Source organism: Triticum urartu, chromosome 1A (genome assembly GCF_056163025.1).
Source record: "Triticum urartu cultivar PI428250 chromosome 1A, HENAU_Tu73, whole genome shotgun sequence".
Classification (NCBI taxonomy): domain Eukaryota; kingdom Viridiplantae; phylum Streptophyta; class Magnoliopsida; order Poales; family Poaceae; genus Triticum; species Triticum urartu.
In genome coordinates this window covers 419,284,654-419,305,442 of record NC_141873.1, presented here as the reverse complement: position 1 = coordinate 419,305,442, position 20,789 = coordinate 419,284,654, and the positions used below count along the sequence as shown (strand labels likewise).

The 20,789-nt window shown below is 43.2% G+C and overlaps 2 protein-coding genes across 2 annotated transcripts; one reads left to right on the top strand and one right to left on the bottom strand.

Annotated features, from left to right (window-relative positions):
- The first annotated feature begins 1,453 nt into the window (after positions 1-1,453).
- On the top strand, positions 1,454-7,381 carry LOC125532889 (RNA-binding protein BRN1). The gene is made up of 9 exons (XM_048696760.2): positions 1,454-1,892; positions 3,306-3,388; positions 4,630-4,681; positions 4,793-4,918; positions 5,029-5,111; positions 5,535-5,717; positions 6,330-6,666; positions 6,748-6,891; positions 6,979-7,381. The coding sequence occupies exons 1-9, from the start codon at positions 1,652-1,654 to the stop codon at positions 7,107-7,109; spliced, it is 1,380 nt and encodes a 459-aa protein (XP_048552717.2). The 5' UTR covers positions 1,454-1,651; the 3' UTR covers positions 7,110-7,381.
- Positions 7,382-8,477: 1,096 nt separating this feature from the next.
- LOC125515194 (zinc finger (C3HC4-type RING finger) family protein) lies at positions 8,478-14,446 on the bottom strand. The gene is made up of 5 exons (XM_048680634.2): positions 13,963-14,446; positions 11,532-11,641; positions 11,035-11,406; positions 9,354-10,095; positions 8,478-8,867 (listed from the first exon to the last, which is right to left on the bottom strand). Exons 1-5 carry the CDS (start codon positions 14,210-14,212, stop codon positions 8,794-8,796), a joined length of 1,548 nt encoding a protein of 515 aa, XP_048536591.2. The 5' UTR covers positions 14,213-14,446; the 3' UTR covers positions 8,478-8,793.
- Positions 14,447-20,789: the final 6,343 nt, after the last annotated feature.

Here is a 20,789-nt window from a genome sequence, read left to right as displayed (position 1 = left end):
CTTTTCTTTTCCTTTTGCAATTTTACTATGCTTCCGAGAAGATCTTCTTCCTTTCTTGTACTAGTATTATTATTATCATCAGAACAAATATGGATATTAGTATTTCTGTAGAATAGTCATCTGCTAATAACGTAGGAGTATCTTCAATTTGCACCACACATTGACCTTTCACCGGGCAACTGACCCAGCACCTGCGGGGAGTGCTCGGCAAGATTGGTGCGCCTAGCGATTTGTTCTTTTCCCCTGAATACACCCGACACCATTTCATGTGCAGCTGCCATTTTTATCAGATGCATCACGAATTCCCTTTCTCGAAAAAAAGATGGATTAAGAAGAAAAGAGAGGGTGACATGCCAGCTCCCCCGTAGGAGGACTGAGAGGGATAGTTCCAATTGGCGCGCTTCTGCCTTTCAGTAGCCTGCCTGTCCTTGTCCATGCCTCCATTCTCATTGCATTGCATGGTTGGTGAATTACTTTCACTGCCACTTCAAGCAAGCAAAAAACATGGGGACGATCGTTAGAGGAAAAGATCCAAAGCCCCCCAAAATGCATGTACGAGCACGTACCCCCTCCGTCCACAAATATAAAATATTTCAACCTTCTTTTGATTCGGGCATATAAAAACATATTTTAATGTATTTGTTCACTCATTTTAATTCATATGTAGTTCATATTAAAATATCCAAAATATTATATATTTCTGAATGGAGGGAGTAACATTTTAACAACTAGCTGGGAGTGGAGTGGTTGTCACTACAATTTGTTAGTCATTTACCTTTCATTCTTTCGCAAAATTTGTCAAAAATTATGTTGACATAATATTGATGCAAACTTGTCAAAATTTGTGATGTGTAAATATTTATGTTGATATAAAGGTAAAAAGATTTTTTTTCAAAATTTGTCAAAAAGTCTTTTTTTTCTGTCGGGATTTTGACAAGTTTGCAAGTATGGTGATGTATAAAATTTGTCAAAAAATGTGATGTATAAATATTGTTGTACGTGGCAATCCACACTCTTTTTTCTGTCGGGATTTTGACAAGTTTGCAAGTATCACATCGATTGAGCTTGAAGGTTTTTCTCGAATTTTCTGTAAATGTGAAAGAACGCCGGAATTTTACACGAGCTGACTTTGCTTGAACTTACCGAGCGGTTGCCGCTCAGTCGGCACACATAAATCCTCTTGACTTTGCTTAAATTTTAAACTAGTAGCATAACAAACACCATTTTTTTAAATTAAAAACAGCTTAATTAGATGCACATTAACCGTCTCTCATAGACAAGGAAAACACCATCATTAAAATTTCAAAAAGAAAAACGAGAGCATGCAAGCAAAACCGTTGGGACAAAAGAAGGGGGGAAGATGAGGGGGAAAAAAGAGGGAGGGAGGGAGGGAGGGAGGGAGGTGGGAATCACACCACCTTGTCTTCCCTGTCCCTCACTGCCAGTCTGCCACCATACCATATCCATTGCTCCCTCCCCCCTCTCTCCTGTCCTAATTCACTACGCCGCTATTTATTTTACTATTAATTGCCCCGACTCCGTCCCCGTCCGCGTCCCCGCCTCCTCCGCCGTCGCCACCCCAAATTCCCACGCAAACCCTAAGCCAGCCAGCCAGCTAGCTCGGCAGCCCAGCCCAGCCCAGCCCAGCCCAATGGCGGAGGACGCCGGCGACAGGGACCAGCAGCAGCAGCAGCCCGCCGCGGCCGCGGGGCCCGGAGCAGGGCACGCCTGCGGGGAGGACGGCGGCGGCAGGGACGAGAGCTCCGTCAAGCTCTTCGTCGGCCAGGTGCCCAAGCTCATGACGGAGGCCGAGCTGGCCGCCATGTTCCGCGACGTCGCCGTCGTCGACGAGGTCACCGTCATCCGCGACAAGGCCACCAAGGCGTCCCGAGGTCCGGATCCGTACGCCCCCGCCCCGCCGGATTTCCCCCCCTTGCAATGCCGTTCCCTGCGTGCTTTGCCGCTCTGTTTGTTTCCCTGGGTCGGGATCTGGGCGCGGTTACCGTTTGCTTGCGGCTTTTCCTGCTCCTCCCGCCCGCGGCGGTTCCGCTGTGCTCTCTGTCTGTGCTCTGCTGGTGGCTGGCAATGCCGCCCGGCCATTTGAGCTGCCTGATTTCTGCTTCTTCCGGCTGAAAGTTCTCGCGCTCTGCTGGGAATTGGGCTTCTTCCGTGCCGATTTAGGCGCAATTCTCGCTGCCCGTGGGGAATTTTGTGCAAGGGGAGGGCTGCGTTGAATTGCTAGCTTCTGCTATGGTGTGAACTCCCTGCGGAGAAAAGTCAAAACGTTTGCCCAAGTCTGCTTTATCCCGCGTTTTTCATTTGGATGTTCTCAACTTCTCATCTCTTGTGTAGGAGCTCCGAGCTGCATCAGATTCTCTGCTCCTCGGCCGCTCGAGCTCGGATTTTGTGCTGAATCAGTGGGGTTTTACCCATGCCAGTAAAAAATGTTGGAATTTAGTGTTGCTCGCAAGCGTTGGGTCTGAACTCCGAATTTCATTTTTTCTGGTGTCGGATTGGTAAATTTTCTTCTCTGGAGAACTTTGTTGCTTCTCGGGTGCGTGCGTGCGTGCGTGTGTGTTTTTCGATCATGGGATGTGGAATTAAACGTTTGGTCATGGCTAAATTTTTAGATGGACTTGAGCTCGAATTTAAGCTGGCAGATTGGACCACAGATATAAGCTGTCCTTGTTAGTACATAAATTCATTTCAACCAATAGCTGGACGAAGGTGTGTCTTCTCTGTACGTGCGATAGGCTGGAATTTAGGACCAGTGGAATTGTAATGTGTTTGTTGCCGTTTCGGTGGATTTCAGAATTCCGTTGGTCCCATCAAGGAATTTACCTTCGCGTGGTATTTCGAGGTTTTGCTCTGGATTTTTTTTGGGCTATTTTACCTTACATTTCCCTACTACGAGATCATGATTCAAGATTATGAAATCTGATGGTAACTATTTAGAACTTGTCCTAGGAGAGTACTTCCCTATACCATGGGGAATCAGTGCTTCTTCGATTTGATTGGTTTGAATTATATCTGTTCTTGTTAGTAGGGATTGATTGTTTTGCATTTGTTCTCCCAGGAGTAGTTACATGTGAACGTCATAAGATGTTTTGCTGCATATGCAAATTCACAATCCTGTTTGCGACAAACTTCGATATTACACTGGTGTTTTCATATGAGAGTCTTTTGTTGGTATTGGTGTCCCAGTAGGTTTTTAGTTGTATTTTGTGTTCTGTTTTTGCTCGACTGTAGTCTCTCCTCATGATGTTTTAGTTTGATCTTGATATACAGTATGTTGTACATTGCAGGCTGCTGCTTCCTGATCTGCCCATCAAGGGAGGAGGCTGACAAGGCAGTGAATGCATTTCACAACAAACGCACGCTTCCTGGGGTATGCAGACACAACCCTTCTTGTTTCACATGTATCTGCCTGGGTAACTCGGGTATAATTTAACCAACTGATGCATCTAAAGGGTTCTTTCTGGATCTGTTGTTGTTGGGAGCTCTTGAATGTTGGGTATTCTTGGCAGTGGATGAACCAGGAATGCAGTACATGTCTATGCTGGTCTAGTTAGGGTTAAGTCTTAAGTGAATACTTAGTGGGAGATTCCCAGGAAGTTGGTTCATTATTGGTGATCTGTAAAGTTTTTTTCTGACTGACCATTGTCGCTATATTTGCATTTAAGATAACCATTTTGAGTTTGCCTATTTGGCCCAAATGATCCTGCGTATAGACTATGATGTAGAAGAATGATTTGTCTGACTTACATTCAAGATTTTGGTTAACTGATGAATTACTGTCAACAAAATCGTCCATGCCCACACTTGACCAACTGATGGATTGTTAGTACAGTTAATCTAACTTATTAATTTGGCACTTTCTTTTAGTTTGTTCTTAGAAAAAAGTTGCTCCAGGTGTGTCCTTAATCTGGTCAAGGCAAACTGTGTTAATGTCTATGTGGAATGCATGTCATCATCCATTATGCTAGCCGTAGACACAGTACAGTAGTGCAGACAAAAGTGTTTCAAATATTTTATGAATCACTTGTTATTATTACTGCTCCAAATTGCTCTGTTGGCACCCCTAGAATATGAAGGATGTTACATTGTTGTACATGACTGGTATCAAGTGGATTTCTGTCAGACTTATCTTTTCTTGTAGAATTGATGTAGCTGATCAGATCTAAAACCTTGTAGCCAGGAATCTTTGATATGTCGATTTTGGATAAATTCAGAAAGCAGGTGCCTAAGCTTAGCTAAGAGTGATGCACCAGCGGTCCCAATTATGATATTTTAGACCATGTTGGCTGGTAGATATGGAAAGGGCAGTCCAATGGCTTAGTAGTAGTTCTTTTGGTGATCACAGGTTTTCTTTTGGCCAGCACGAAAAGCGAAATGACCAAAGGGATTGGGGCTGTTTTGGCACCAAGCCTTTTTGAGGTTATATGAACGTGAATAAAATGTCTATATCTACTTCAGAAAGATGTGACACATCCTTATCATGATCAATGAGCATAACCAACATCTTCTTTGCATATTCACCGAACATCAATACAATTTTGCAAGGGCTGCTGTTACTTCTCTCTGAATGTCATTAACATTTTTTCCCATTTTGTCTGTGTTTGGAACCAGGCCCCAAGTCCATTGCAAGTAAAATATGCCGATGGAGAGTTGGAAAGGCTGGGTATGAGGCTCTCTAAAATTATTTCATTCACAAGCAAACTTGTGTATCAATTATTGATCGAAGTTTGTTTTGTTTCTCATTGTGCTGACATGTCTTCACCGATACTTCCAGAGCACAAACTTTTCATCGGAATGCTCCCCAAAAATGTAACAGATGCTGAAATGACTGATTTATTTTCACAATATGGAAATATCAAAGATTTGCAGATTTTGAGAGGTTCACAACAGACGAGCAAAGGTAAAAATTTCTTGTGGGACCAGTTGATTTTCTTATGACTTCAAATGAACATTACTTTTCTTCTACACTTGCTTGCACATTTAGCTGCTTACCAACTGTGGGTGTTGCAGCCGGCTGTGCCTTTCTGAAGTATGAAACAAAAGACCAGGCTGTGGCAGCTATCGAAGCTTTAAATGGGAAGCACAAAATAGAGGTTTGTGAAAACATGAGGACTCAAAGCAATTGCAGTTCTCTTTAGCCAAATTCAAAATCACTTGCAGTGCATAAAGAAAGTGAGGGAAGACGAAGGTTTTAATACATGCAGCAAAATTTTAGTATATCCAGATCAAATAACCATTGTTGAGTGCAGAAATTGCTTCGCCCACATGTGTGGTGGATTCTGCTGACCTATTTGATCTGAACATTCTTGATCTCTCATACAAGTAATGGCACCAGGCTTACAAAAACAGGAATTATCCAGTTTGTTTGCTACATTTTGAGTTAAAAAAACAAAATATAATGGTTGGAAATTGGAATCTTGGACAATATTATGCACATTTGTATTAGTTATTTCCCTTTCTTCTGCAACTTCATGATTGGTAAATATACCCTGACATGCCTTGATCTTTTTTCTCAGGGTTCAAGTGTACCTTTGGTTGTAAAATGGGCTGACACAGAAAAAGAAAGGCAGGCTCGAAAAGCACAAAAGGCTCAATTTCCGCCGTCTAATATGTCAAATGCAAATGCCATGCAACAGAGTTCATTATTTGGTGCCTTACAGATGGGATATGTGCCTCCATATAACGGATTTGGCTACCAGGTGAATTTATGATACTGAAACCTTGAGCTTATTGTGCCCATACAATAAAAGGCTATTCCTATAATCTTGAGCTTATTCTTAGAATAGATTTTCAGTTTGCTGAAAGAAATGACTGTTCAAGAGCATGTTTTGAGGAAAGTGGAAATGTTTGTTTCCACCTTTCGCTATTCATGTTGTTCTATGTCTATAACCTTTGTATAGTTGTTGCACATGTACTGTTGCAACCAACCAAACAGAAAAGGCATTGTTTTGAACTGCTGCGATTTCCTATCTTTCTTAAAAAAATAGAATAGGAGGTTGAAACCCCCGGCCTCTGCATCATTGTGATGCACATAGCCATCTTTATTAAAGTTGATGTAAGGCAACAAAGCCAAAACATCAACAGATAGAGTACCAAACATGGAAAACTACATCAGAACCATTACAAGATATAATTTTAACACCAATGACCTATCTTTCTTAATGTGCTAGTAGTGTTAAGCAAGGTCCAAAATGGCTTGAATCAATGGCATGTTAATGCTCTATGACCTTTGATTAGTGCCCACCACACTAGCCCTGAATATGATACGCCTTGTGTTGTGGTATATAACTCTCAGTTATTGATATGTGCAGCCACAAGGAACCTATGGGCTTATGCAGTACCCTTTATCTCCAATGCAAAATCAAGCAGGCTTCCAGAATATGGTTCAGCCTGTCAATCAAGGAAGCTCAATACGGGGCGTTAATTCTGAACTATCCCCTAATTCAGTTGCAAGGTCATTCAATTCAATGCAGTTGGGCAGCCCTTATCCAGCTGGGCCTGGTATGCAGTATCCTGGGTCATATCCTGGTGGTGGCATCAATAGTCGTCCTTACATGAATTCTCTTAATTCAGTTAAAGTTCCGAATGCAAATGCTACATCTCCCACATCTTCAAGTACCAGCAGCAACACTGGTCCTCAGCTAGAGGGTTTGTCTCCTTTAATATAGTCATTCCATTTTTTATTTCTTCTCAGGTATGTTTTACAGATGATGTGTTTCATGTGCACAGGTCCTCCTGGAGCTAACTTGTTTATCTATCACATCCCGCAAGAATTCGGCGACCAAGATCTAGCAAATGCATTTCAGAGTTTTGGTAGAGTATTGAGTGCCAAAGTGTTTGTAGACAAAACGACCGGTGCTAGTAAATGCTTTGGTAACTAATTCTTCCTTCTAGCTGGATTTCTTAGGACTGGCATCATACCATCATGATTTTTGTTAATTCGTTCCTGGCTGGATGCAGGTTTTGTAAGCTACGATTCTCCTGCTCCTGCGCAGGCAGCCATAAGTATGATGAATGGGTTCCAATTAGGTGGTAAAAAGCTGAAAGTACAACTCAAGAGAGACAACAGCAAGCACAATAAACTTTATTGACAGCGCCCAGTCGATACCCTCCAACACGATCAGGAAAAACCGGTACATATGTGTCGCACAATTGATCGTTCGTCCCATTGTTTCTTCTGGCCACCACCATGTGTCGTCTTCGGTGGGGGCTTGTGTATCTTGGCTCAATTCAATTCAACATTCTTGAAAACTGCTAAAGTGTGTATTTCGTCGCAGCATAGTTGTAGCATCTGTACCATCAGATTCAGACCCATTGTACATCAGACATTGATTCATTCAATTGCTCCCTTTTTTCTACTGAATTCCGCTTGTTTTCCTTCAGTTTTGACGTGCCCTAGTGTCTTGATGAATTTTGTGTGTGAATAGCCCTTTTTGTATACTGTATGGGATGGAGTGGCTTCTTGAAGTCTCATGGGCCTGCCTTTAGGATGAGCTGAGCGTAGCTATTACTACATCAACAACATATTACTACTAGGCTAAATTAGCTCGATTGTGAGGAGTAGATCGTAACATGTTACTACTAGGCTAAATTAGCTCGATTGCAAGGAGTAGGGCGTTTTGGAGGACGGGCTCCATGGAGCCTGTTATTTTAATTCAAAATTTTAACTTTCAGTTTCAAAATTTCTGAAAAGAAACATACACGTTTACGAGGGTGTAATGTACATATGTGTGTAAAATTTGATGATGAAATACCTTGAATTGTGAGCTGAACAAAAATCGTGGACTTCATGTGCTAAGAAGGCACAAAGTTTTTCCTTTTCTGTAGCTCTCATTTTAATGTATTTCAACATGAAATTTTATACATGTGTACATTATGTGTTTGGTATATGTGAATTTTTTCAGAATCTTTTGAAACATAAAAGTATGATATATATTTTTAAAGTCGCCCTACATGGAGCTCAAGCTCCATTTAGCATTTTCAGGCTGCTGAGTCATTTACTTCCAGTCGACTTTAAAATGGCTGTTCTGAACCACTCAGTCACAACTGCAGCTCCATGGACACAGTTTCACAAAGTTGGTGCTTCACCTGAAATGAAGCTCACAATCACGCTGCTTTGCATCGACCATATGCTATTGCCGACCACGTGAAAGAAAGAAAAAAAAACGCATTTTCAGACACAAATTTCCTAGATCCCAAGTGAAATTTGGAAACATGCTCAGGTGAATCCCAGCCAGCCAAAAATGGCTTGCCTTGAAATCCCTGCAACTGCCATCAGGGGTTTGAAACCCTGGTTTGTCAGAATGATCATGTAGGATGTCAAATTCAAGGCGCAATGTGTCATCAAAACACATCATCACGCCTTCTGATGCTCAGGTTTACTATTCAGGAGAATCATTGAGCATCCATCGGTCCACGCAAAATTCAAACCCCTGAGAATTTGAACCGGAGGCAACCGCTACACGCGGACAACAAACAGTATAAACTTTTATACTGGATTCCATCATCTTTTGTTCACCACTGCACAGCAAGACTGGGCAAAACATGTGCAACGACACTGAAGGGCCCGCCGCCTCTGGCTTTGACCACTATACACAGAGATGCCCAGTTGCCTGCCTTATACCCCAACACCAGTATTTACATGCTATAACAAACACCCCCTGCTCATAGGGTGCACAGTTTTTCACGCCTAATGCGACCTCCTGAAAACAGCATGCTAGCTCTTGAAGGCTTTTTTTTATTTTGGACTGCCTTCAGCATGCTACCTTAGCTCTGTCATGGTAGACCAGCCAGCAAACACAATAGCATCGCAAGTGCCCATTGACAGGAATGCCTTCGGGTGGCAAATGCTGTAATAACAAAACAGCGGATGGTAAGTTGCAGGAGAGGATATGCTGCTAATTTACATGACAGGTAGGTATCAGGATGTATAATTGGATAGTCTACACGTGACAACACAGATAACAGGATGAAAATTTTCCTAGCATGAATAAAAAATATTGAAACAGCGAACAAAGATGATACTAAGCATGTCTTTTTGTAAGGATTCCTTGAGACATGCATTAAGCTATTAGCTAGTCTCATCAGTATCACCGACATAGCAGTGCAGTTTAGATGGACTCGTTTAGCATCACAAATTCACAGTACACCAAATCATTTTAGTAAATCACTCAAATTGCAGTGACAAGCACGATAACTGATCGCTGAGGTCTGCATGGAATAAAACTGCTATTCTGTACATAGAACAATCTACCAACTCCAAGCCTTGATAAATGTTGGTTGATATTAGCAATGTCTGGCAGCTGTGGAAATGAGAAAAGATAGAAAAGACTCACATGTGTTGGGAGCAGGGGCCACAGCTGGCACTTGAGCAGGATGATGTGCATGAGCGAGAGACACTGTATGCAGCGGGGGCTTCACATTTGCTGGAGATGGAGCAGGGGAACTATGGTGCCTGTTGGGAATATTTGTAGAGTGACGAGCAGAAGGTGATGGACTGACAGAAGATGGTGACACTGCATGAGGCATGGTGGGAGGGGAAGCATAATGATGATTCCTAACTACTGGCTCAGCCGCTGGGGCCACAGGAGCCTTATTTTTTGGCTTATTGGTGTATCCATATGAATAACCAGATGGGGATGGAGATCTATATTTGGGCTGTTCCACAGGAGGATGTACAGGTGCAGGAGATGGAGGCAAATGCCTAATTACTGCATGACTACGGTGGTGGCTATGGTGGTGGTGATGGTGGTGGTGGTGGTGGTGGTGATGATGATGGTGGTGGTGATGGCGATGATCTTCATGAGTCATGGGTGCGGGGCTTGGTGCATCACTATCACTCCCGCTGTGCAAAGAATGCCGCAGATACGACGAAAGACTTATCTGCTTTACTTTGCCAAATACAGTGTGATTTAGTCCCAAGTTTCCTGAAGATGAATTAGCAATCGTTTGTGCCAACTGCTTCATTCTTGGAGGGGAAGGCTGGTGATTCCCAACTTCTAGAATAATGGAGGACCGAACAACTGTTGGAGGAGCAACCGTTGAACCTTCCAAATTTGTCAATTTGATATAGAGGATCTGCAAAGCATGTGAACAGGGGATCAACTAAAAAAGAAAAGCAACATATAATATTCACTTCACATATTATGACCTTGGAAAATTATGCTTCCCCGTCCAACATTTTGGAACGTTCAACAAAATAAGAGTCTTAGGGCAAGTATGGAGTTCCAAGTTACGATCTCTACCCATACTGTCGTACTGCTATTGAGTATTGATTGCTGTGTTAGATCATTTATATTGCATATACTCCCTCCGTCCACGAATAAGTGTACATCTAGCTTTTGTCTTAAGTCAAAGTTTTAAAACTTTGACCACCTTTCTAGGAAAAAGTAAAAGCATTTATGGCACCAAATTAGTATCACTAGATTCGTCTTGAAATGTACTTTGATAATATAGCAATTTTATGTCATATATGTTACTACTATTTTCTATAAAGTTAGTCAAAATTTAAAACTTTGACTTAGAACAAAAGCTAGATGTACACTTATTCGCGGACGGAGGGAGTAAGTATGTTCTTTTCGTTCTTAATATTTAACTCTACAAAAATAGGAAAATGGAAAGGAAAAAAAATCCCATATGTGTTTCTTGCATGTTCGCCCATACGGCCATACATGTATACAAAAACAAAATATTCCTGGTGTACTTTGTCCCTAGCAGAGAAACTACTCAGAGGACATGGAGTTCAGGTACATGAGTATAAAATGAATTTTATGTGGTCATGTACATGGTTGTTCTGCTTTTGCATACAAATGCGGACGCAGGAATCGAACCCAAGACAAATAACAAGAAGCAAGCATTCCTTTCAAAAAAAAGAAAAAAACCAAGCATCCAACCTTTCAGATTTGGTTCTACAGCAATTTGGTGGTGACAAGTGTGTAAAACTAAACTAACATGACATGGTAGTTATTGCTAGAATGGAAAATATTAAATAGAACTCAACCAGATGCTAGCACCAACCTCATTGGTATCGAGAAGTAGTCCTGCCCTCATTTGGTCTTTCAACTCATTTGTTTTATCCTGTACCTTGTCGATTGGGAAATTCAGAGTGAAGTTGAAAGATGCATAAGGCTTCTGCACAAGAAAAGCAGCTTGCGGAGGGATAATGGTTATTCCTCCAGGGAACTTAAGCACCTCGAAGAATGATGAGTTCCCAAACAGCGACTCTGTCAATTGGAGTGTTGACTGCTGTACAACCAAGGACATGAAATGAGACCTAAGAATGCTCAACCATGTTGATGACATAGTTGAGTATTTTGGATAAGGCACAACGCTGAAGATGACATTTGTCCAGTTTGATGCACCTGATGGTTGTAGAAAATTTACAGCAACCTGTACAATCATTTAGGAATCAGGAATTACGTTGACAGATTGTGGGGCACACTGTACATGACAGGAAGAAGATTCGCAAAAAAAAACATGAAGTAAATAAATAAGGTGCAGCATTTCTGCCTTACAGTAGAGTTAGGGATGCCAATTTCCTCATAGATGTCAAACTCAAGCTTAGGTACACTTTCATTCAACTCTGAAACCGTCTTTTGTAGCACAAAGCTTGCCACTATATCAGCTGCAAAAAGAGGAGTACTTCAATTGCCAAATATTCTCAATAATGTCATGCTGAAATATTTATTTTAAAGCTCAACAGAAAAGATCACAACACACTAGTTCTCGAGAAGTCAAAATGGGAATCATTAGTGAAGTAAACAAGTAAAAGAGACAGACATTACCTCAACTGAGCGGACATGAGTATTAAACTATTAATGATTGTTAAAGGTCATGGGCATGTTTGGTTGCCATCCACACTTTGCCACACTTCTGTGCCACAAGTGTGGCAAACTGTGGCAAGCGTTTGGTTACAGCCACAACTGTGGCACTCCGCACTTTTTTAGTCACATACCTCACTTGCCATAGACTCGGTTGCTAGCCAACTTTTGCCATAAGTGTGGCGACCAATTTGGCCACCACAAAAACTGTGGCATGCCACACTTGTGGCACAAAAGTGTGACTAAATGTGGAGGCCAACCAAACATGCCCCATATTTGTAAATAAGATTCAAGGCATTTTTTCTCCTAGCCGCATCATGTGGATGCAAATGTAGAAGGACCATGTTCCATTTTTTCTACTTTTGTGTGATCAAAGCTACTTAGACAGGTTTCACACAATATCTAGTATCATAACTAAGACCTTGCTATTTGTTGGATGCCCTAGGTGTTCGTTTCATTTATAAATTGGCATTCTTAAAACTGATAACACCCTTTCTTGCATATAGGAACCCAATTATTTCAATGTTTCAATCTATTTCCCTGATTCCCTGAAAGATTAGAGCTCACTGTAGACAAAATTATGCATACACTGAACTAGCGAACTCACACTTCCGTGCATTGACCATACTCTCCTCAAAGGTTCTTTACATCAAAATTATATCTCCAAGAGCTGACATGATCACTTCCATCAGTTCAATATAGCTACCACCATTCCGTATATGAAAAGAAAATTATTTCTAACATCAACTTCTAATGTCACCATTTTATAAACTTTTGCCTTTTCTATCGCGGCAGTTTTTGTTAAGGCATGGAAACTTCAGGCATCACTATTTTATAAGTAACCTTTTTTCCAGGGAAGCACTTTTTGTCGAGTCTTCTAACGTCACCATTACGTAAAGTATTGACTCTTCTACCACGGCAAGTTTTGTTGGGACCTCATGACATAACCCGTCATTAAACTGTTGTCTCTTCTTGCACAATTTTTTTTATTTGGACTTTATAACATCACCATTGAAAAAGGAGTTCCTTATCTATCGCAGCTTTTTGTCGTGAACATGTCTATTCGGCAAAGCATTGACGTTTTCACGGCAACTTTTGTCATGATCTTGGAAGTCTAACGTTATCTATTGATCTAATCTATCCAAAAGGTGCCTTTCTTTTATGGCAATTTTTGTCGGGATATTATCTCACCGGCCCATGAAACGTTGCCGTTTCTTAAACTGAAAATCGTGTCAGGATGTCATAACATCAATACATAACTATTCGGTAAAATCTTGTATTTCTATGCAGTTGCCATGATCTTCTAATGTGACCTTTCAATAATTTTTTGGCAAGAACTAAGATCTATAAAACGATGTTTTCATGAACAAATACCATAGATAGCCAACAAGGCCCATTTTTAGTTCTCCTACCGCCAGCTCAAGCATATATCTATACCCAGATCTTCAATACACAAAAACTCCCACTGCGGCATGTACTAAGAAAATGGATTTATTCTTTTCGTCCACCATAGTTCTAGAGACAATACAATAAGAGAATACACCACAACTGATTTTAAACCTTGTTAGCTAACATTAATAACTAAATGCACGCATCGTTCACACATTGAGCTCCACAGTAACTAAGAAAAAAAAATCACAAATCTGCACCAGAAACTCCCCTAGAAGCGCCACCAAGAGCACCCTAAAAAAATTGTTTGCTATCCAGATAGGGAAAAAAAAACTGAGTGAACACAATGTGGCAACTCAGCGGCCATCCAGGCTGGCCGAAATTGGCACAAAGAAGATTTGGTGGTTTGGCCGACATTTCCTATCATGTTTACCAGCAAGATAGCACCTAGATAACTGTGTTATACCGTATGTGTCCGAATTTGGGCTGGCAGAAGCTAATAAAAACATGTATTGGAGAAAAAAGGAAACAGATAAAAGAACTACCAGATGCAAGTATTTTGGTTCATATTTACTCTCAGAGGCGCAAAACTATGCTTGAATCACCCGCGAATCTCCAAAGTCTAGTCGCTGATTTAGTCACCACTCGTGGCGTTGGCGTCCACACAACGAGATCGATTTAAAAACTAAGCAATTTAAAAACTGAAGGTGGCCGAGATCTCGCAATGCGAGCTGACCTGCGAGCGCGTCCCCCGGGGGATCCGGCGGCCCAGCTCGGCGGCCGCGGTGGCGCCCGGCGAAGGGCGGCAGCCAGAACAGGGCGGAGAGGACCACGGCGGCGCCGAGAAGGAGCGCGGCCACGCATTGCGGACGCACGGACCGGCGGCATCCGCTGCAGCTTCTTCCTCTTCTTCTTCCTTCTCCCCCTACCTCCGCCGCCGCCCCCGGCGGCTGCTGCTCCCGCTGCCCCCCGGCCGCCTTTCCCATGGCGCGCGCCCTCACGCATCACCGCCCGCCACCATTGCCGCCGGGTGGAGCAGAGCAGGGGCGGGGACGGGACCCACGTGAGGCTCGCTAGGGTTTGGGCTTGTGGCGTCGCCGCGTATGCTACACAGCACAGCAGAGCAGTGCGGCGCGCACGGGTGAGGACTGAGGAGGTGGGGTGGTGGTGGGGTGGAAATGGTGGGAGAGAGAGGGGGGGCTGCGTGCGCGTGCGTGCGAGGACAAGGGGTGATGGCCTGGCCGCTGCATTTATTGCGCAAGTCTGCTGACAGCGTAAATGATTTTAGCTTGTCACTATTAGTGATAAATAAAATCCTTATATGTTTTTCTTAAACAAAATTACAAATTTAAGAAAAACGTTTCTAACCCATCGGTTGATGATGCCACAAGTGTCGTCCGTCCTTGCCACGCGTCCTCGTGCATCCTCCACGTAGCACGCGCCGAATTATCCACGAACCACCTTCATTCCTAGGAGAATATCCGGTGCTACCGAGGGCCACGTGCTACCGTGATACGGACTCATGACCCTCGGATTCTTAGATCAGATGGCTCCCAAGAACTCTGCAACATTTGCAAAAAAAACATTTTAGGTGTTCAAAAATTGAACATAGATCCAGCAGATACAACAACTTTCAGATGTCGTTCGATCTGAGAATCTGATGGCCCAGGAGCCCGTATCACAGTAGCACCTGGCCCTCGGTAGCACCAAACATTCTCCTCTTCACTCCCTTTCCCTCATCTATCACGATCAGACTCCTTTTTTACGATTCACGCGCCACAAGCTTTTGGCCGCCATGCGCAACCAGGGAATATCACCACGACTGCAAGCCGTCGTCGCTATTCTAATGTTGCAAGTACTTCCCTGCATCGCTGGCGTGCTCCCCTTTCTTCTCATTATCCCTTCCACACCTAGTCAGTGGAGCTCACCATGCCACTACTATGAGGGACGACAGTTGTGCTGCAAGAACAACCACTGTGGCTTGCATCGTGTTGCGCGTTGACTCGTTGTTCGCCGTGGACTGATGCAAGCCTCCCCATCGGTGCTGCAAGGCGGCACGCGGTGTTGGAAGGTCGGAGGGGGAACATTTAGCGTGTTGTTCACTGTTACGATAGTGCGTCAATGGTGTGTGCTAGGAGCCCCTCGATGTTTGTAAGGTGTTCCGCACGATGACGACACTCGGCGTTGCAAGGTGTGGGGGTGACCGACATGTTATCTATTGCTTTGCAAATGGTGTGTCGGTGGTCCGGGGGTCACCACGTGCCTTCGCTACTGCGAGTGACAACCGGTATTGTTGGCCAATAAGGGAAAGCGCTATTGTGGGGGCATCATTAGGAGTTGGACGATGATACTGAGTGGGCCGATGGCTGTGTTATAATGATGGTGTTGCGAGGGACACTGCTACTAGTGATAGGCGTTGGGATTTCCCCGAAGAGGAAGGGTGATGTAGTATAGCAGCAAATAGTATTCCCTCAGTTAAGAACCAAGGTTTATCGAACCAATAGGAGACACCACACAAAACATATAAGCGGTACATACACATACATAAAGCAAATACTTGCACCCAATGCGAGCAAGAGGGTTGTCAATCCACTTGTACTCGTTAATTGCAAGGACTAAGTCTGATAATGTTAGATAGATGAATAAAAAGGAAAATAAAAGTGACAAAATTGCCACAAGTATTTTTAGGGTTTTAGTAAATATAAAGTGAATGGACCAGGGGCCCATAGCGTTCACTAGAGGCATCTCTCTCATGAGCATAATACGGTGGGTAGACAAATTATTGTTGGGCAATTGATATAAAAGCGTATAGTTATGATGATATCCATGACATGATCAATATATAGGCATTACATCCGAGACAAATAGACCGACGTCCATTTGCATCTATAACTATTACTCCACCCCTCAACCGCTATCCAACATGCATCTTAAGGTATTAAGTTCATAACAAACAGAGTAATGCTTGAAGCATGATGACATAATGTAGACAAAGCAAGATTAATTAATATTATCGAGCCCCATCATTTTACCCCTGGTAGCAACAATACAGATACGTACCTTGCAACTCCTCCTGTCACTGAGTAAGGACACCGCAATATTGAACCTACTACCAAGCACATCTCCCACTGAAGATAAATCAATCTAATTGGCCAGAAGAGATAGATAGATGGACCGGAGAGAAATACAAGGCTATAAAATAATCACACATAATAAAGTTTAGAAAAGAATCAATTACTTTCAATGAACAATCTAATAATAAACCCACAATTCATCTGATGCCAACAAACACACACCGCAAGAATTACATCGAATAGGTCTCCGAAGAGACCGCCATGTGAGCGTGTGGCCCTTTCGTGGATCTTCTGGCATTCCCTCGGAGCTTCTAGGGTCTCTTCTGATTCATAAAAAATTACCGTAAAGTTTCATCGTGTTTGGACTTCGTTTGGTATGGTTTTTCTACAGAACAAAGAAATAACAAAAAACGCGAACTGGCACTAGGCACTGAGTTAATAGGTTAGTTCCCAAAAATAATATAAAATGGCCTATAAAGCATACAAGATTGATAAATAATATAAAATGGCCTATAAAGCATACAAGATTGATAATATAATAGCATGAAACAATAAAAAAAATAGATACGTTGGAGACGTATCATACGCCACTGGCGCGCCGGTGCGTCCCGTGTGTCAAGGGAAAGTGGATTTGCCAACTTTACTGCTATCATGTTTTCCTTACTTGGGTCATAGAAACCCAGGAAGGAATATGAGAAGGGCCCACATACAGGGGCATCGACTTCCATAAACTTGTTGACCTCGGTTATCTTACCCAGGGGGCCTCGGGGCACCGAGACTTCGTGGAGGAGGCGAACTAAGATACCATGATGGAGACGGCTAAGGCAATCGACTAAGAAACTAATAAATTGTTGGAAATATGGCCTAGAGGCAATAATAAATTGGTTATTATCATATTTCCCATTCATGATAAATGTTTATCATTCATGCTAGAATTGTATTGGTCGGAAACTTAAATACATGTGTGAATACATAAACTACACCGTGTCCCTAGTAAGTCTCTACTAGACTAGCTTGTTGATCAAAGATGGGTAAGGTTTCCTAACCATGGACATGAGTTGTCATTTGATAATGGGATCACATCATTAGGAGAGTGATGTGATGGACAATACCAAACCGTGAGCTTAGCATAAGATCGTATCACTTAGTTTATTTGCTATAGCTTTCTTCATGTCAAGTATTAGTTCTTTAGACCATGAGATCATGCCACTCCCAGATATCGGAGGAATACTTAGTGTGCTATCAAACGTCACTTCATAACTGGGTGATCATAAATGTGATCTACATGTATTTCCAAAGGTGTTTGTTGGGTTGGATGAATCGAGGCTGGGATTTGTCGCTCCGTGTGACGGAGATATATCTTTGGGTCCTCTCGGTAATACAACATCACAAGAAGCTTGCAAGCATGTGACTAATGAGTTTATTCATGGGATCTTGTATTACGGAATGAGTAAAGAGACTTGCCGGTAACGAGATTAAACTAGGTATGGAGATACCGACGATCAAATCTCGGGCAAGTAACATATTGCCGGACAAAGGGAATAGCATACGGGATTGCCAGAATCCTTGACATCGTGGTTCAACCGATAAAGATCTTTGTCGTATATGTAGGAACTAATATGGGCATCTAGGTCCCGCTATTGGTTATTGACTAGAGAGGAGTCTCGGTCATGTCTACATGATTCTCGAACCCGTAGGGTCGCACACTTAACGTTCAGTAACACTAGGGTAGTATTGAGATATTAATAGTGGAAAGTACGAAGATTGTTCGGAGTCCTGGATGGGATCAGGGACATCACGAGGAGCTCCAAAATGTTCCGGAGGTAAAGATTTATATATGAAAAGTTGTTGTCGGGGTTCCGGAAAAAATTCAGTTTTCTTCCGGTATTGTACCGGGAAGCTTCTAGAAGGTTCCGGAGAACTCTGGAGGGGTCCGGAAGTCCGTAAAGGGTTCCACCATGTCCCATACAATAGAATGGGCTGTAGAGGGGCGCCCTGGCCTTATTGGGACAGGTGCACCAGCCCCTACAAGGCACATGCGCCTGGGGAAGGGAAACCCTAAGGAGGGCCCTCCACTTGGCTTGGAGGGCACTCATCCCCCCTTGGCCGCCGCCCCCTGCCTTGGTAGGGGGGGGGTTAGGACTAGCACGCCCCTCCCTCACCCCTATATATAGTGGGGAGGCGCAGGGGGTAGCCAGCCCTTCCGCGCTTGCCTCATCTCCCTCCCGTTACTCCTCCTTCACGTCCCGTCAGTGCTTGGCGAAGCCCTGCCAGAATTCCGCTGCCACCATCACCACCACGTCATGTTGGTTCGGATCTCATATACCTCCTCTCCTGCACTTGCTGGATCAAGAAGGAGAGGAGGTCGCCGATCTGTATGTGTGCTAAACTCGGAGGTGCCATCCGTTCGGCACTAGATCGGATTGGATCATGATTGGATTGTGAAGAGTATGACTACATCAACCGCGCTACGACGCTAACGCTTTCGGTCTACAAGGGTATGTAGACATACTCCCCTCTCGTTTCCTTACACCTCCTAGATTTGATCTTGGGTCTTCATAGGATTTTTTTATTTTCATGCTTCGTTCCACATCAGTGGCATCATGAGCTAGGTCTATGCATAGATGTATATGCACGAGTAGAACACAAAGGAGTTGTGGACGTTGTTGTTCAAATTGCTTACTTCCTTTGTCTTATTTGGATTCGGCGGTATTGTGCGATGAAGCATCTCAGACCAACCTTACTTGTCCACGCACAAGAGACCGGTTCCACTGACTGACATGCAACTTGTATTGCATAAAAGTGACTTTGCGGGTGTCTGTCTCTCCCACCTTAGATGGATCTAATTTGACAACGGCGGTCCTCGTAGAATGTTAAAAGGCAACTTGTATATCACCGTTGTGGTTTTGCGTAGATAAGAACGGTTCTTATAGTTTGCCCTAGTAGCCACGTAAAAATTGCAACAACAAAGTAGAGGGCGTCTAACTTGTTTTTGCGGGGCATGTTATGATGTGGTATGGCCAAAACATGATGTGATATATGTTGATGTATGAGATGAACATGTTTTGTAATAGGTCAACGACTTGCATGTCGATGAGTATGAAAACCGACATGAGCCATAGGGTTGTCTTTAATTTATTGTATAACCTGCGTGTTAGTGATTTAGTGCCATGTAATTGCTTTACTTTATTGCTATGCGTTAGCAATAGTTGGCGGAGACAGCCATGTGATGACATGATGATGGAGATCGTGGTGTCATGCTGGTGACGATGGAGATCATGCCAGTGCTTTGGAGATGGAGATCAAAAGCACAAGATGATAATATCATGTCATATATTTATTGCATGTGATGTTTATCTTTTTATGCATCTTATTTTGCTTAGGACGAAGGTGGCATTATAAGATGATCCCTTCACTTAATTTCAAGATAAAAGTGTTCTCCCTCAATATGCACCGCTGTGAAAGTTCATCGTTTTGAAGAACCTCGTGATGATCGTGTGTGATAGACTCTACGTTCGCATACAATGGGTGTAAGCCAATTTTACACATGCAGAATAATTGGGTTAAACTTGATGAGCCTAGCATGTACAGACATGGCCTCGGAACACGGAGAATCGAAAGGTCAAACATGCATTGTCGGTGTCAAAACCGGCGGATCTCGGGTAGGGGGTCCCGAACTGTGCGTCTAAGGCGGATGGTAATAGGAGGCAGGGGACACGATGTTTACCCAGGTTCGGGCCCTCTTGATGGAGGTAATACCCTACGTCCTGCTTGATTGTTCTTGATGATATGAGTAGTACAAGAGTTGATCTACCACGAGATCAAAGAGGCTAAACCCTAGAAGCTAGCCTATGGTATGATTGTCTGTTGTCCTACGGACTAAAACCCTCCGGTTTATATAGACACCGGAGGGGGCTTATATAAACACCGGAGGGGGCTAGGGTTACACAAGGTCGGTTACAAAGGAGGAAATATACATATCCGTATTGCCTAGCTTGCCTTCCACGCCAAGGAGAGTCCCATCCGAACACGGGACAAAGTATTCAATCTTGTATCTTCATAGTCCAACAGTATGGCCAAAGGATATAGTCCGGCTGTCTGGAGACCCCCTAAACCAGGACTCCCTCAGTAGCCCCTGAACCAGGCTTCAATGACAATGAGTCTGGCGCGTAGTGTTGTCTTCGGTATTGCAAGGCGGGTTCCTCCTCCGAATACACCATTGAAGAGTTTGAATACAAGGATAGTGTCCGACCCTGCAAAATAAGTTCCACATACCACCGTAGAGAGAATAATATTTCCACAAATCTAATCTGTTGACACGTTTTGACAGCATGACATCATGCCATGGCCCGGTTATTATTCGAACCGCTTTTCTCAACCAGCTCCGCACATATCGCGAGGCGGTTTTCTTGACACGTCTTGTCAAAGCAGAGATCGTGTTCCCCTTATCATGGGATTCTCATCAATTCGGACGTGGGTAACCCAACCG